The sequence below is a fragment of the Eleutherodactylus coqui genome, chromosome 3 (genome assembly GCF_035609145.1).
Source record: "Eleutherodactylus coqui strain aEleCoq1 chromosome 3, aEleCoq1.hap1, whole genome shotgun sequence".
Lineage (NCBI taxonomy): Eukaryota > Metazoa > Chordata > Amphibia > Anura > Eleutherodactylidae > Eleutherodactylus > Eleutherodactylus coqui.
In genome coordinates this window covers 317,318,515-317,336,349 of record NC_089839.1, presented here as the reverse complement: position 1 = coordinate 317,336,349, position 17,835 = coordinate 317,318,515, and the positions used below count along the sequence as shown (strand labels likewise).

The 17,835-nt window shown below is 55.5% G+C and overlaps 1 protein-coding gene across 1 annotated transcript; it reads left to right on the top strand.

Moving 5' to 3' along the window:
* Positions 1-2,644: 2,644 nt before the first annotated feature.
* On the top strand, positions 2,645-17,369 carry CCDC24 (coiled-coil domain containing 24). The gene is given in 10 exon segments (XM_066598026.1): positions 2,645-2,808; positions 2,964-3,096; positions 3,098-3,157; positions 8,533-8,705; positions 10,741-10,881; positions 13,086-13,181; positions 15,533-15,587; positions 15,818-15,869; positions 16,547-16,619; positions 16,701-17,369. Coding segments are annotated over 9 exon segments (1,134 nt in total). The 5' UTR covers positions 2,645-2,808; positions 2,964-2,988; the 3' UTR covers positions 17,077-17,369.
* The last annotated feature ends 466 nt before the right edge of the window (positions 17,370-17,835 follow it).

Below are 17,835 nucleotides of genomic sequence, written 5' to 3'. Positions count from 1 at the left end.
TATATATATATATATATATATATAGTGCAGTACTTCAGTGTTATATATATATATATAGTGCAGTACTTCAGTGTTTATATATATATAGTGCAGTACTTCAGTGTTATATATATATATATTGTGCAGTACTTCAGTGTTATATATATATATAGTGCAGTACTTCAGTGTTATATATATATATATTATATATATATATAGTGCAGTACTTCAGTGTTATATATATATATAGTGCAGTACTTCAGTGTTATATATATATATAGTGCAGTACTTCAGTGTTATATATATATATAGTGCAGTACTTCAGTGTTATATATATATAGTGCAGTACTTCAGTGTTATATATATATATATATATATTATATATATAGTGCAGTACTTCAGTGTTATATATATATATAGTGCAGTACTTCAGTGTTATATATATATAGTGCAGTACTTCAGTGTTATATATATATAGTGCAGTACTTCAGTGTTATAATATATATAGTGCAGTACTTCAGTGTTATATATATATATATAGTGCAGTACTTCAGTGTTATATATATATATAGTGCAGTACTTCAGTGTTATATATATATAGTGCAGTACTTCAGTGTTATATATATATATAGTAGTACTTCAGTGTTATATATATATAGTGCAGTACTTCAGTGTTATATATATATATAGTGCAGTACTTCAGTGTTATATATATATATATATATATATATATATATATATATATATATATAGTGCAGTACTTCAGTGTTATATATATATATATAGTGCAGTACTTCAGTGTTATATATATATAGTGCAGTACTTCAGTGTTATATATATATATAGTGCAGTACTTCAGTGTTATATATATATATAGTGCAGTACTTCAGTGTTATATATATATATAGTGCAGTACTTCAGTGTTATATATATATATATATAGTGCAGTACTTCAGTGTTATATATATATAGTGCTGTACTTCAGTGTTATATATATATATAGTGCAGTACTTCAGTGTTATATATATATATAGTGCAGTACTTCAGTGTTATATATATATAGTGCAGTACTTCAGTGTTATATATATATAGTGCAGTACTTCAGTGTTATATATATATATATAGTGCAGTACTTCAGTGTTTATATATATATATTATAGTGCAGTACTTCAGTGTTATATATAATATATAGTGCAGTACTTCAGTGTTATATATATATATAGTGCAGTACTTCAGTGTTATATATATATAGTGCAGTACTTCAGTGTTATATATATATAGTGCAGTACTTCAGTGTTTATATATATTATATAGTGCAGTACTTCAGTGTTATATATATATATAGTGCAGTACTTCAGTGTTATATATATATAGTGCAGTACTTCAGTGTTATATATATATAGTGCAGTACTTCAGTGTTATATATATATATAGTGCAGTACTTCAGTGTTATATATATATATATAGTGCAGTACTTCAGTGTTATATATATATATAGTGCAGTACCTTGTGTTATATATATATAGTGCAGTACTTCAGTGTTATATATATATAGTGCAGTACTTCAGTGTTAATATATATATATAGTGCAGTACTTCAGTGTTATATATATATATAGTGCAGTACTTCAGTGTTATATATATATATATATATAGTGCAGTACTTCAGTGTTATATATATATAGTGCAGTACTTCAGTGTTATATATATATAGTGCAGTACTTCAGTGTTATATATATATAGTGCAGTACTTCAGTGTTATATATATATAATGCAGTACTTCAGTGTTATATATATATAGTGCAGTACTTCAGTGTTTATATATATATATATATAGTGCAGTACTTCAGTGTTATATATATATAGTGCAGTACTTCAGTATTGCAGTAGCTGGTGATACATCGGCAGTGACAGATATACATGCAGTCCTGGAGGCCCCTCAGACGCCCGCTGGCGCTCTGCAGTCTCATCTTGGGGGGACATTTGGACCCCCTGAACAGCCTATCGGTTCGCAGAGATTCCGCAGCGTTTACAGAAGCAACAAAGTGGACGAGACTCTGCGGAAATAACGAACAAAACCCGTGCGGAACCCTCCAGCGGCGCCGAGTCACACCGTGACGCCAATTATGTGGCCCGCTGCGGAACCCCTCCAGCGGCGCCGAGTCACACCCGTGACGCCAATTATGTGGCCCGCTGCGGAACGCACCAAATGGCGCAGGCCTGGAGGCGGCGTAAAGGGTTAACAGCTGTCAAGATGGCCGACACCTGCTGTGCGTGTTAGGAAGGGGTTAATGGCTGATAATGGTGTAGAGCAGTATATATATATACCCATGCCCCGCGAGCCCCACCGTACAGAACCCATTTTCGTGTCGCGGTCGGGGGGCTGCTTGGCTTTTTGCGGATGAACTGCATTTTTCCGTGACAGAATTTTATATACTGAAAAGCGTCTCGTGTCGCGATGGCGGATGTGAGCGGATGTCCATCACGTCTGAGGCAGGAAGGGGTTAACAAGCAGCCCCCAGTATGTGCTCCCACCTCCGCTCGCTGGGGGCGCTCTGCCCTCTCCTCGCAGGACTCCGTGCTCGTCTGCTCTCCCCTGGTGCTCTCAGCGTCTGTACCGGTCACATGACACAGGAGCCCCCAGGGGAGAGCAGCCGAGCACCGAGTCTTGCTGCGAGCCGAAACCTGCGGACCCGACACAGACGCCGCAGTCTATTCTTTGTTGCCGCCTTAAGGGGCGTGTCTGAGTCTCCATAGTTACAGCTTTGTCTCCCTGGATACGGCAGCAGCAGGTGAGGGGGTGTGTGGGTCCCCCAGCGCCTCCCTACAGGTGAGTGTGTACCTACCTGTGCAGTCATGTGATGCACCCACTGCCTTATTATCTGCAACCACGGGGTGTCAGAAGAATGCACTCCATGGGCTGCAGCCAAGCATGCGCCGCAGCGCCCCAGACGTATCCATAAATGTCTGTATCTTGTACTTCAGCCTCACAGGGTCTGCAGGGTCCGCCATGCTGCGGCCGGCCAGCGGTCAGGATAGCGGTTATGGGGAGCTTCTGGAGCCGCCGCCATCACTGTGGAGCCTGGTGGAGGGCGAGGTTCCCCGCAGTGAGCGGGCCCGAGGTCAAGAGGATTCTGGGAGAAGCAGCCGTAGACCTCAGCTTGGACTTACATGCAGAGGTAGGTGAGCGTGGTTGGTGGAGACCACAAGCTCCGCCTCTACACCGTTATATGTTATTATACAATCCACTGCTGTACTCCCCCTCTGCCACCCTCACCACTCTGTACCACCCTGACCGCCTGTACCACCTGTACCCTCTGCCACCCTGACCGCCTGTACCCACTGCCACCCTGACCACCTGTACTCTTGTCCTCTACCACTCTGTACCCTCTGCCACCCTGACTGCCGAGACCACAAGCTCCGCAGCTATACCGTTATGTTATTATACAATCCACTGCTGTACTCACCCTCTGCCCTTACCCCTCTGTACCACCCTCACCCCTCTCTACCACCCTGACCGCCTGTACTCTGGCCCTCTGCCACCCTGACCGCCGAGACCACAAGCTCCGCAGCTATACCGTTATGTTATTATACAATCCACTGCTGTACTCACCCTCTGCCCTTACCCCTCTGTACCACCCTCACCCCTCTCTACCACCCTGACCGCCTGTACTCTCGTCCTCTACCACCCTGACCGCCTGTACTCTGGCCCTCTGCCACCCTGACCGCCGAGACCACAAGCTCCGCTGCTATACCGTTATATATTATTATACAATCCACTGCTGTACTCACCACCCTGACCGCCTGCCACCCTCACCACTCTGTACCACCCTGACCGCCCTGCCACCCTCACCACTCTGTACCACCCTGACCGTCTGTCCTCTCATCCCTCTACCACCCTGACCACCTGTACTCTCTGCCACCCTTGCCGCCTGTACTCTCACCCTCTACCACCCTGACTGCCTGTACCACCTGTACTCTCGTCCTCTACCACCCTGACCGCCTGTACCAACCTCACCACCCTGACTGCCTCTACCACCCTCTGCCACCGTGACCGCCCATACCCTAACTGCCTGTACCGTCTGCCATTTTGACCACCTGTACCACCCTAACTGCTTGTACCCTCTGCCACCCTCACCACCCTGACTGCTTGTACCCTCTACTACATTCCCTGCCTGTACTCTCACCCTCACCGCCTGTACCACCCTAACTGCCTGTACCCTGTATTGCCTGTACCTTCTGCCACCCTCACGGCCTGTACCACCCTGACTGCTTTGTACCCTCTACCACCCTCACTGCCTGAACTCTCACCCTATACCACCCTCACTGCCTGTACCCTCTACCACCCTCACCGCCTGTAACAACCCTCGCCACCCTGACTGCTTGTACCTCTACCACCTTCACTGCCTGTACTCTTACCCTCTACCACCCTCACTGCCTGTACCCTCTGCCACCCTCACCGCCTGTACCACCCTCGCCACCCTGTCTGCCTGTACCCTATACCATTTGTACCACCCTGACTGTACCACCCTCTGCCACTCTGACCGCCTGTACCCTCTACACACTGACTGCCTGTACCACCCTCTGCCATCCTCACCGCCTGTACCCTCTACCACCCTGACTGCCCGTACCCTAACTGCCTGTACCCCCTGCCATTTTGACCGCCTGTACTACCCTGACTGCCTGTACCCTATATCGCCTGTACCCTCTGCCATTCTCACCACCCTGACTGCTTGTACCATCTACCACCCACACTGCCTGTACCACCCTCACCACCTGTACCACACTGACTGCCTGTATGCTATATCGCCTGTACCCTCTGCCACCCTCACTGCCTGTACACCCTCGCCACCCTGTCTGTCTGTACCCTATACCGTCTGTACCACCCTGACCGTCTGTACCACCCTCTGCCACTCTGACCGCCTGTACAACCCTCAGTGCCTGTACCATCTACTCCCTCACCTCCTGTACCACTCTGACTGCCTGTACCACCCTCTGCCATCCTCACCGCCTGTACCCTCACCGCCTGTACCACACTGACAGCCTGTACCCTCTGCCACCCTGACCGCCCGTTCCCTAACTGCCTGTACCCTCTGCCATTTTGACCGCCTGTACCACCCTGACTGCCTGTACCCAATATCGCCTGTACCCTCTGCCATTCTCACCACCCTGACTGCTTGTACCCTCTACCACCCACACTGCCTGTACCACCCTCTGCCACCCTCACCACCTGTACCACACTGACTGCCTGTACACTATACTGCCTGTACCCTCTGCCACCCTGACCGCCTGTACCACCCTGACTGCCTGTACCCTATACCACCTGTACCCTCTGCCACCCTCACCACCTGTACCACCCTGACTGCTTGTACCCTCTACCACCTTCACTGCCTGTACTCTCACCCTCTAACACCCTTCACTGCCTTTACCCTGACCACATGCTGTACTCTCTACCACCCTGACCGCCTGTACCCTCTACCATGCTCGCCCTCCCCTCACCGCCTGTTCCTCCGTATTTCCCCCATGGCCCTAACTTCCTTCTCCCACGCTGGCCGCTCCCCTGTTCTGCCCTGTGCTTACATGCAGCCGCTGACTCTAGAGGGTCCCGGGGGCCGTGGGGGGTGACGGCCTTGGGGCACGGTGGCCATGGAGGTGACCGTCGGGGGTTGCATTGCTGCTCTGGTTCATCTCTGGGACTGTTTCTTGGGGGTCTCTCTTCTCTGGGCACCCCTCCGAGGATGATGGTTGTCAGTCTGCCCACTACCTGTGGGTCACGTTGCCCGCTCTCTTCTGATGCTGCTGGCAGTCACTCAGGGGTTAAGTCTCCCAGATCTGCTGGAAGAAATCACAAATATTTTCTTGGAAGAATTATTTGAGTTTTCCAAGAATTGGCCGGAAACCAGATAACTATCCGAGCGCAGAGAGCCGTACCTCGTGTGTGAAGCCTCCAGACCCTACAGGGGGGGCGCTGGTGTATAGGGCCCTCGCCTATACAGGGTGGGCGCTGGTGGATGGGACCCTCGCCTATACAGGGTGGGCGCTGGTGGATGGGGCCCTCGCCTATACAGGGGGGGCGCTGGTGGATGGGGCCCTCGCCTATACAGGGTGGGCGCTGGTGTATAGGGCCCTCGCCTATACAGGGGGGGCGCTGGTGGATGGGGCCCTCGCCTATACAGGGGGGGCGCTGGTGGATGGGGCCCTCGCCTATACAGGGTGGGCGCTGGTGTATAGGGCCCTCGCCTATACAGGGTGGGCGCTGATGTATAGGGCCCTCGCCTATACAGGGTGGGCGCTGGTGTATAGGGCCCTCGCCTATACAGGGGGGGCGCTGGTGGATGGGGCCCTCGCCTATACAGGGTGGGCGCTGGTGTATAGGGCCCTCGCCTATACAGGGGGGGCGCTGGTGGATGGGGCCCTCGCCTATACAGGGGGGGCGCTGGTGTATAGGGCCCTCGCCTATACAGGGGGGGCGCTGGTGGATGGGGCCCACGCCTATACAGGGGGGGGCGCTGGTGTATAGGGCCCTCGCCTATACAGAGTGGGCGCTGGTAGATGGGGCCCGCGCCTATATAGGGTGTGTGATGGTATATAGGGCCCTCGCCTATACAGGGGGGGGGCGCTGGTGTATAGGGCCCTCGCCTATACAGGGGGGGGGCGCTGGTGTATAGGGCCCTCGCCTATACAGGGTGGGCGCTGGTGGATGGGGCCCGCGCCTATACAGGGTGTGTGATGGTATATAGGGCCCGCGCCTATACAGGGTGTGTGATGGTATATAGGGTCCGCGCCTATACAGGGTGTGTGATGGTATATAGGGCCCGCGCCTATACAGGGTGGGCGCTGGTGGATGGGGCCCGCGCCTATATAGGGTGTGTGATGGTATATAGGGCCCGCACCTATACAGGGGGGGCGCTGATGTATAGGGCCCTCGCCTATACAGGGGGGGCGCTGGTGGATGGGGCCCGCGCCTATATAGGGTGTGTGATGGTATATAGGGCCCGCGCCTATACAGGGTGGGCGCTGGTGGATGGGGCCCGCGCCTATATAGGGTGTGTGATGGTATATAGGGCCCTCGCCTATACAGGGGGGGGGGGGCGCGCTGGTGTATAGGGCCCTCGCCTATACAGGGGGGGGGCGCTGGTGTATAGGGCCCTCGCCTATACAGGGTGGGCGCTGGTGGATGGGGCCCGCGCCTATACAGGGTGTGTGATGGTATATAGGGCCCGCGCCTATACAGGGTGTGTGATGGTATATAGGGTCCGCGCCTATACAGGGTGTGTGATGGTATATAGGGCCCGCGCCTATACAGGGTGGGCGCTGGTGGATGGGGCCCACCCCTATATAGGGTGTGTGATGGTATATAGGGCCCGCACCTATACAGGGGGGGCGCTGATGTATAGGGCCCTCGCCTATACAGGGGGGGGCGCTGGTGGATGGGGCCCGCGCCTATATAGGGTGTGTGATGGTATATAGGGCCCGCGCCTATACAGGGTGGGCGCTGGTGGATGGGGCCCGCGCCTATATAGGGTGTGTGATGGTATATAGGGCCCGCGCCTATACAGGGTGGGCGCTGGTGGATGGGGCCCGCGCCTATACAGGGTGTGTGATGGTATATAGGGCCCGCGCCTATACAGGGTGTGTGATGGTATATAGGGCCCGTGCCTATACAGGGGGGGGCGCTGGTGTATAGGGCCCTCGCCTATACAGGGGGGGCGCTGGTGGATGGGGCCCGCGCCTATATAGGGTGTGTGATGGTATATAGGGCCCGCGCCTATACAGGGTGGGCGCTGGTGGATGGGGCCTGCGCCTATACAGGGTGGGCGCTGGTGGATGGGGCCCGCGCCTATACAGGGGGGGGGGGGGGCGCTGGTGGATGGGGCCCGCGCCTATATAGGGTGTGTGATGGTATATAGGGCTCTCGCCTATACAGGGTGGGCGCTGGTGGACAGGGCCCGCGCCTATACAGGGTGTGTGATGGTATATAGGGCCCGCGCCTATGCAGGGTGTGCACTGGTGTATGGGGCCCGCGCCTATACAGGGTGGGCGCTGGTGGATGGGGCCCGCGCCTATACTGGGTGGGCGCTGGTGGATGGGGCCCGCGCCTATACAGGGTGGGCGCTGGTGGATGGGGCCCGCGCCTATACAGGGTGGGCGCTGGTGGATGGGGCCCGCGCCTATACGGGGGGGGGGGGGGCGCTGGTGGATGGGGCCCGCGCCTATACAGGGGGGGCGCTGGTGGATGGGGCCCGCGCCTATACGGGGGGGGGGGGCGCTGGTGGATGGGGCCCGCGCCTATACAGGGGGGGGGGGGCGCTGGTGGATGGGGCCCGCGCCTATACAGGGGGGGGGCGCTGGTGGATGGGGCCCGCGCCTATACAGGGTGGGCGCTGGTGGATGGGGCCCGCGCCTATACAGGGGGGGGCGCTGGTGTATATGTATCCTGCACATCAGGAGCCTCATGAGGATGACTCTGGTAATGCTTGCCCATCATTAATAGACCCCACCCTGGTTCCCGCCCCACACGGTGCAGTGATGGTCTTTGTGTCGTTCCTTCTAGATGGTGGCCCTCCTGGAGGTGCGGCGAGACATTCGGTCCACCTGTGCATCTGCCGGCCACAGACCCCCCTCCAGCAGCATCTCCGTTCTCGTCGACCCCCCGGTAGTAAAGAACATGGTGACCCAGGAGATCCGGATGTTACTCCTTAGCGTGAGGGCGCGGCACCAGGGGCTGTGAGTATCTGTAACCCCAAGGGGTAGCACTCGTATCCAAGTGTAGTACATGGCTGGTGGGGGCTTCACATTACAGAAGACCCCCACACTGGACTCCCCCCGGTGCCAGCTGCTGCGGCGGTGGGTAAAGTCTAGAATAGCGCAGCGCTCCGTGTCCGCTAAGGATCCCTTTCTGGCTCCGAACTCTCAGGATGTGGCTGCACTTCTACGCCCCTCCGTCTACAGCATGTGACCAGTAGAGATTGGCGCAGCGCTCGGGGGAGTCCGTAGGACCGCCATAACACGTTTAATGCAGTTCCGTCTCCAGAACAACTCGTCATCCAACGAGAAAACCTTCGGCGGGCTGCTCCTGTGGGACCCGCCCACTTCCAGTACAATAGGCTGCTAATTGGTTACTTCATAGCAACCGTGCTGAGCCGCGAGGTATGCCATATTGTGCGAACAGTGTGTCTGCCATGGATGATACGTGCTTCGGAACCTGTCACTCGCCCTTTTGTCTGCTGGCCGGTCCTTGCCGTCTCATGGCCCCTACGGACAGCGATTAGTCTCTGGGGGGGGGGGCGTCTAGTGACCCCTCCCCCTCGTGTTGCACATATACGGCTCAGGACGCTTCTGGGGTGTGCAGCTATTTGACAAGTGTTTGTCATTGCTGGGAATGTCGCCGCCCGCGGAGTGCTGGGTGGTCTTCTCATCTTGTCCTGGCGCGGCGTAAAAGAGCGAAGACTAATTATACAAAGCGTCCTGACCAGCCCTCATTAGGGGCCGCTTTGTGTCTGCGGTTATAAATCAGTAAACTGAGGCCATTGTACCTGCCGATCAATGGGGCAAAAACAATAGGACCCTCAGACCCCCCCCCCCCAGAGTCTAGAGACACGACCGCCTCCCGTGAGATGTGGACCCCCAGATGTAGGACCCCCTGTGAGATGTGGACCCCCAGATGTAGGACCCCCTGTGAGATGTGGACCCCCAGATGTAGGACCCCCTGTGAGATGTGGACCCCCAGATGTAGGACCCCCTGTGAGATGTGGACCCCCAGAGTCTAGAGACCACCCCCCGCCCCCCCACCCCCCTGTGAGATGTGGACCCTAAGATGTCGGACCCCCTGTGAGATGTGGACCCCCAGATGTAGGACCCCCTGTGAGATGTGGACCCCCGGATGTAGGACCCCCTGTGAGATGTGGACCCCCAGAGTCTAGAGACCACCCCGTCTCTCCCCTGTGAGATGTGGACCCCCAGAGTCTAGAGACCACCCCCTCGCCCCCCCCCCCTGTGAGATGTGGACCCTAAGATGTAGGACCCCCTGTGAGATGTGGACCCCAGAGTCTAGAGACCCCCGGATGTAGGACCCCCTGTGAGATGTGGACCCCCGGATGTAGGACCCCCTGTGAGATGTGGACCCCCAGATGTAGGACCCCCTGTGAGATGTGGACCCCCAGAGTCTAGAGACCACCCCGTCTCTCCCCTGTGAGATGTGGACCCCCAGAGTCTAGAGACCACCCCCTCGCCCCCTCCCCTGTGAGATGTGGACCCTAAGATGTAGGACCCCCTGGGAGATGTGGACCCCAGAGTCTAGAGACCACCCCGTCCCCCCTCCCTGTGAGATGTGGACCCCACATCTTGAGAGGACGCCTGCCATGACGAGCGCATCCACCAGGTTGCGGGATGTTACTAGTGAGGCGTGTATGCCGGCGTCCTCCAGATCACATGCGTGTCGGCAGTCCTACGTGTTGCTCACTCTGTGTGTATTGTGCGTTGCGGAGCCGCCGGTCAGTGCAGAGCTAATAACATTATAGCAGAGGGATAATCCGGAAGGAAAGCACCTTATGTGGAAGGGATGAGCGGCGGCCGGCGGCCTCTGATCTCCTGATCCGCTTTACTGGTAACCGACCCAGGTGGGCTTTGTATCCTGCTGGGGAGCTAGGACAAGTATGTGCTTCCATGTGTTAGGATCTAACATGTATGTCACTGATGTCCGTACATAGAACACGCTGGCGCTGCCTCTCGCTCCCGCAGTCACACGTGTTTTTTGTCACAGAGATGGGGAGCGAGCTTTCTCGAAGTACAACCCCAAAGTGGTGAGCTTTGTAATGGGGACAGAACGGCCAGAGAGTAGAGCGCGGCCCGAGGACAGCAGAACGAGTGACCCGCCACCGGGCGGCAGCGCAGACGACGAGCGGTGAGAACACGGGAGATCAGCAGTGAGAACATGACATCGGGGGGGGGGGGGGGATTCTGGAGAAGGAGGGGGGGATGGGGGATCTGGAGAAGGAGAGGGGGGCAGAAGGGATCTGGAGAAGGACGGGGGGCAGGAGGGATCTGGAGAAGGGGAGAGGGGGGGCGGAAGGGATCTGGAGAAGGACGGGGAGCAGGAGGGATCTGGAGAAGGGGAGAGGGGGGGCGGAAGGAATCTGGAGAAGGACGGGGAGCAGGAGGGATCTGGAGAAGGGGAGAGGGGGGGCAGAAGAGATCTGGAGAAGGACGGGGAGCAGGAGGGATCTGGAGAAGGGGAGAGGGGGGGCAGAAGGGATCAGGAGAAGGACGGGGAGCAGGAGGGATCTGGAGAAGGGGAGAGGGGGGGCAGAAGGGATCTGGAGAAGGACGGGGAGCAGGAGGGATCTGGAGAAGGGGACAGGGGGGGCGGAAGGGATCTGGAGAAGGACGGGGAGCAGGAGGGATCTGGAGAAGGGGAGAGGGGGGCGGAAGGGATCTGGAGAAGGACGGGGGGCAGGAGGGATCTGGAGAGGGGGGCAGGAGGGATCTGGAGAAGGGGAGAGGGGGGCGGAAGGGATCTGGAGAAGGGGAGAGGGGGGCGGAAGGGATCTGGAGAAGGGGAGAGGGGGGCGGAAGGGATCTGGAGAAGGGGAGAGGGGGGCGGAAGGGATCTGGAGAAGGGGAGAGGGGGGCGGAAGGGATCTGGAGAAGGGGAGAGGGGGGCGGAAGGGATCTGGAGAAGGGGAGAGGGGGGCGGGAGGGATCTGGAGAAGGGGAGAGGGGGGCGGGAGGGATCTGGAGAAGGGGAGAGGGGGGCGGGAGGGATCTGGAGAAGGGGAGAGGGGGGCGGGAGGGATCTGGAGAAGGGGAGAGGGGGGCGGGAGGGATCTGGAGAAGGGGAGAGGGGGGCGGGAGGGATCTGGAGAAGGGGAGAGGGGGGCGGGAGGGATCTGGAGAAGGGGAGAGGGGGGCGGGAGGGATCTGGAGAAGGGGAGAGGGGGGCGGGAGGGATCTGGAGAAGGGGAGAGGGGGGCGGGAGGGATCTGGAGAAGGGGAGAGGGGGGCGGGAGGGATCTGGAGAAGGGGAGAGGGGGGCGGGAGGGATCTGGAGAAGGGGAGAGGGGGGCGGGAGGGATCTGGAGAAGGGGAGAGGGGGGCGGGAGGGATCTGGAGAAGGGGAGAGGGGGGCGGGAGGGATCTGGAGAAGGGGAGAGGGGGGCGGGAGGGATCTGGAGAAGGGGAGAGGGGGGCGGGAGGGATCTGGAGAAGGGGAGAGGGGGGCGGGAGGGATCTGGAGAAGGGGAGAGGGGGGCGGGAGGGATCTGGAGAAGGGGAGAGGGGGGCGGGAGGGATCTGGAGAAGGGGAGAGGGGGGCGGGAGGGATCTGGAGAAGGGGAGAGGGGGGCGGGAGGGATCTGGAGAAGGGGAGAGGGGGGCGGGAGGGATCTGGAGAAGGGGAGAGGGGGGCGGGAGGGATCTGGAGAAGGGGAGAGGGGGGCGGGAGGGATCTGGAGAAGGGGAGAGGGGGGCGGGAGGGATCTGGAGAAGGGGAGAGGGGGGCGGGAGGGATCTGGAGAAGGACGGGGGAGGGGGGGCGGAAGGGATCTGGAGAAGGGGGGGAGAGGGGGGCAGGAGGGATCTGGAGAAGGGGGGGAGAGGGGGTGGGAGGGCTCTGGAGAAGGGGGGGGGAGAGGGGGCCGGGAGGGCTCTGGAGAAGGGGGGGGAGAGGGGGCCGGGTGGGCTCTGGAGAAGGGGGGGGAGAGGGGGCCGGGTGGGCTCTGGAGAAGGGGGGGGAGAGGGGGCCGGGAGGGCTCTGGAGAAGGGGGGGGAGAGGGGGCCGGGAGGGCTCTGGAGAAGGGGGGGGGAGAGGGGGCCGGGAGGGCTCTGGAGAAGGTGGGGGGGAGGGATCTGGAGAAGGTGGGGGGAGGCGGGAGGGATCTGGAGAAGGTGGGGAAGGGAATCTGGTGGACAAGAGGGACTCGAGTAAAGGGGGGGAGGGCAGAGGAGGGACCCAAGGGCATGGGGGTTATATAGGAACAAAAGACAAGTGATTCAGACTACAGATGGGGGGCTGTGATGGATCCTGGGGGTCTGCAGGCTGTGGGATGACCGATTTGCACTCTTCGCAGTCCTTTGCAGCGCTCATCTTCCCTCGTTCTCCCATCGCAGGCCCCTCTCCTCTCTCTCCAACATGGAGGACGACCTGGAGGAACTGAAGGACAAGCTGCAGATTTCTCAAATTGATGAAGTCCTCCTACACCTTCGGTGAGTACTACCACCCCCAGCATTGTCGCATGATCCGGATAGGTGTAGTAGTAGATAGCACAGTCACGTATTCTCTGCGGAGCTCGCCGCATATATATGGCCTCTGGTCTCTGAGCTGCAGCCCCGCGGCTCATTATCCCTGCCTGAGATGATGGGGGTTATCCCCAATGTCCTGGAGGAAACCGGAATCTTCCTTGGTCTAAGTAGTGAGATGTAGTGATGGACCCCCAGATCTTGTGCTGCAAGGACCCTCGTCTTATGAATGCTAGCCCCGCCTCCTGCGGGGTAATGCCACTGCCCCGCTCAGGATGAGAAGTCCCCCCCAAGGACCCCCGGCCTGACTGCTGTGCGTAGGGTCTCGGTGTTGGTGACGGCAGGGTCCCACTTCACACTCCCTTACTGCTGCGCAGGCGTTTGGTTTCAGGTGTAGCGTCATCTGGAGACATGAAGTAATGAGCTCCAGACCCTGCAGCCAGCACCCCTCCTCCCCCGCGCTGCGCAGTGATGGCTTCTGCAGGACGGCCATTGTCTGCTGTTTGTTTGGAAAGTGCTGATGCAGGGAAACGCGGCAGAGGCTGAGCCGCTGGGATTTGGCGCTGCCCGCGTGTTTCTGCTGAAGCCGCTCGCTTCTTGGCTCTGTGCAGCTAACGGAAGAGCCAAACCGCTGCGGCTCCCAAGAATCCACACGCGGGCTGTCCAAGAATCTGTGCAGAGCGCCGGGAGTGACGAGGCGGCGGCAGCGAGCGCCTCTGCTGAGTGCTTCCGCCTCTGTGGGATATATATATATATACACACCTGGCTTTGTCTGAGGACAATTTGGTGCCTGTGTTTGTTGCTCGCTTCAGAGGAACTGAGGAATACAGTCTGTATACATATAGAGGAGCATTAGAGGGGAGGTGGATTCTCCTCAGTATATACACATAGAGGGGAGGTAGATTCTCCTCAGTATATACACACAGAGGCGAGGTAGAGTCTCCTCAGTATATACACATAGAGGTGAGGTAGATTCTCCTCAGTATATACACATAGAGGCGAGGTGGATTCTCCTCAGTATATACACATGGAGGGGAGGTAGATTCTCCTCAGTATATACACATAGAGGTGAGGTAGATTCTCCTCAGTATACACATAGAGGGGAGGTAGATTCTCCTAAGTATATACACATAGAGGTGAGGTAGATTCTCCTCAGTATATACACATGGAGGGGAGGTAGATTCTCCTCAGTATATACACATAGAGGTGAGGTAGATTCTCCTCAGTATATACACATAGAGGTGAGGTAGATTCTCCTCAGTATATACACATAGAGGTGAGGTAGATTCTCCTCAGTATATACACATAGAGGGGAGGTGGATTCTCCTCAGTATATACACAGAGATGGGAGGTAGATTCTCCTCAGTATATACACATAGAGGTGAGGTAGATTCTCCTCAGTATATACACATAGAGGGGAGGTAGATTCTCCTCAGTATATACACATAGAGGTGAGGTAGATTCTCCTCAGTATATACACACAGAGGGGAGGTAGATTCTCCTCAGTATATACACACAGAGGCGAGGTAGATTCTCCTCAGTATATACACATAGAGGTGAGGTAGATTCTCCTCAGTATATACACATAGAGGGGAGGTGGATTCTCCTCAGTATATACACAGAGATGGGAGGTAGATTCTCCTCAGTATATACACATAGAGGTGAGGTAGATTCTCCTCAGTATATACACATAGAGGGGAGGTAGATTCTCCTCAGTATATACACATAGAGGGGAGGTAGATTCTCCTCAGTATATACACATAGAGGTGAGGTAGATTCTCCTCAGTATATACACACAGAGGGGAGGTAGATTCTCCTCAGTATATACACATAGAGGGGAGGTAGATTCTCCTCAGTATATACATATAGAGGAGAGGTAGATTCTCCTTAGTATATACACATAGAGGAGAGGTAGATTCTCCTCAGTATATACACATAGAGGGGAGGGAGATTCTCCTCAGTATATACACACGGAGGGGAGGGAGATTCTCCTCAGTATATACACACGGAGGGGAGGGAGATTCTCCTCAGTATATACACACGGAGGGGAGGGAGATTCTCCTCAGTATATACACACGGAGGGGAGGGAGATTCTCCTCAGGCTGTATGTACCGATGTCTCTCTTCAGAAGGTTCCAACCCCCCCACTCTCCTCACTTAGGATGTATAGAATGCTCGCGCCAAAGTTTCTTTTTACAACATCGGGAGATTAGAGAATTAGAGGCACGTCAGTCGGGGCTTTCGCCTTTTTTATATTTATATCCAACACCCTCCAGTGTTTGTGGGGGAGAATTAACCCTTCACTCATTTATGTTGCAGAGCGTTACTAGCAGCGGAGTGTCAGATGCTAGAAGCAGGCGTGAAGATCCTGCAGGTAACAAAGTTGCATCCCACCCCTTCCGCAGTGTTGCTGCATCTCCACCCCCCCCTCCCCACGAGTGTTGCTATATTTTGGCGCAAGGTGTGCAGATGTTATTTGTGCCCTGACGCTCCACAGATGGTAGTTCATCCGATTTATCAGTTGCTCCTAGGACTGTCGCCCCCTGCTGGTCACAGGTACGTTTCCATCACCCGGGTAATGTAATTTCTCTTCTGTTCTTACAGCAACATCTGGAGGCGGAGCATCAGTACATGGAGGCGGAGCCATCGCTCACAGGTGACCTGAAAACCACTACCGTAGTATATCTCATATGGGGGGCCATATACCGGTGACCCCAGAACACCAGGGGTCATTAGATGATCTGAATACGACTCGAACCTGAAATACTCTAAATTCTGTGATTTACATCCTGCCTTCTCCTCCAGAGCTGCAGTCACTGTTCTGCTGTTATACTGTATCTTGCCTTCTCCTTCAGTCACCTCCAGAGCTACAGTCACTGTTTTGCCATTGCATCCTGTCTTCTCCTCCAGTCACTTCCAGAGCTGCAGTCACAATTTTGTTATTACATCCTGTCTCCAGTCACCTCCAGAGCTGCAATCACTGTTCTGCTGTTACATCCTGTCTTTTCCTCCAGAGCTGCAGTCACTATTATGCTCTTCTGCTCCAGTCACCTCCAGAGCTGCAGTCACTGTTTTGCTGTCACATCCTGTCTTCTCCTCCAGTCACCTCCAGAGCTGCAGTCACAATTCTGCTATTACATCCTGTCTTCTTCTCCAGTCACCTCTGGAGCTGCAATCATTATTCTGCTGTCACATCATGTCTTCTCCTCCAGTCATCCCCAGAGCTGCAGTCACTGTTCTGTGTCTCAGTGGCAGGAGGAGAATGGTGCATGCAGCTCTGGCTGTGACTGGAGTATAATGTTAGCCCAGGTCTTAGATGATCTATCTTTTTAGAGCTGAAGGAGGAGCGGCGAGTCTTGGAGCTAGACCTGCAGCTCTGCCCCCTGCCAGCGCCGCCCCCCGCAAGGTAAGGACGGGCACGCCTCACTTGGGGGCTGTTGCGGCTAGCCGCCAGCTAGTGACATCTCTCTGCTCATCTCTTTTCCAGGTTGTTGGATCTTGGAAGCATTGGCGCTCCCCGCAAGTCCCCGGCTCCACAGCATGAGCCGTCCAAGACTCTGCCCCCCCCAGACCCAAAGCTGAAGAGCCCTGAGGGGAGCTTTGTTAGAGGCGACCTCACAGGGCCTGGGGCCACATCTAGAAGACCCCAGGGGGCGGGGCCTAGTTCTCCTCCTAGATGTCTGTGTGAGCAGGGGAGGGGCCCAGGTGGATCTCTTAGTGTCACATCTGATAGAGCGGCACCAGTGACCTCTGTGAATACCCTGCGTGTGCCGAGACCCCCCAAAGCCCAGAGACCCCTCGGCTCCGTCCCGACTCCAGCCTTCCGCAGAGTGCGGACTCCACTGATGAATGTGCCCCCCTGAGAGGAGGCTGACGCCCCTGCGGAGGGTCCCGACATGTGGCGTCCGTTGTCGCTCTTTGGAATTTAAAAAAAGTCATAAATTGCCACTAAAACACGTGCATGAAGGAAGCCAGAGGGTGAGTGGGCCGAGACCCCCAGCGGTCCTGATGGCACCTCCGAGGCCTCTCGGCAGGGACCCCTGTGCCCAGGATGAGTGGGGGACGTCTGTCCGGGGGAGAGGGGAATCCCTTAAAAAAAATTCTTGATAACTGTTTAAAGTCTAATGACATTAAAGCTCCCCTCCCTGCACACCGAGCTTAATAATGTCACAGCTCTCCTCCTCCCCTCCCTGCGCACCGAGCTTAATAATGTCACAGTTCTCCTCCTCCCCTCCCTGCCCACCGAGCTTAATAATGTCACAGTTCTCCTCCTCCCCTCCCTGCCCACCGAGCTTAATAATGTCACAGCTCCCCTCCTCCCCTCCCTGCGCACCGAGCTTAATAATGTCACAGCTCCCCTCCTCCCCACCCTGCGCATCAAGCTTAATAATGTCACAGCTCCCCTCCTCCCCTCCCTGCGCATCGAGCTTAATAATGTCACGGCTCTCCTCCTCCCCTCCCTGCGCACCGAGCTTAATAAGGTCACAGCTCCCCTCCTCCCCTCCCTGCGCACCGAGCTTAATAAGGTCACAGATCTCCTCCTCCCCTCCCTGCCCACCGAGCTTAATAAGGTCACAGATCTCCTCCTCCCCTCCCTGCCCACCGAGCTTAATAAGGTCACA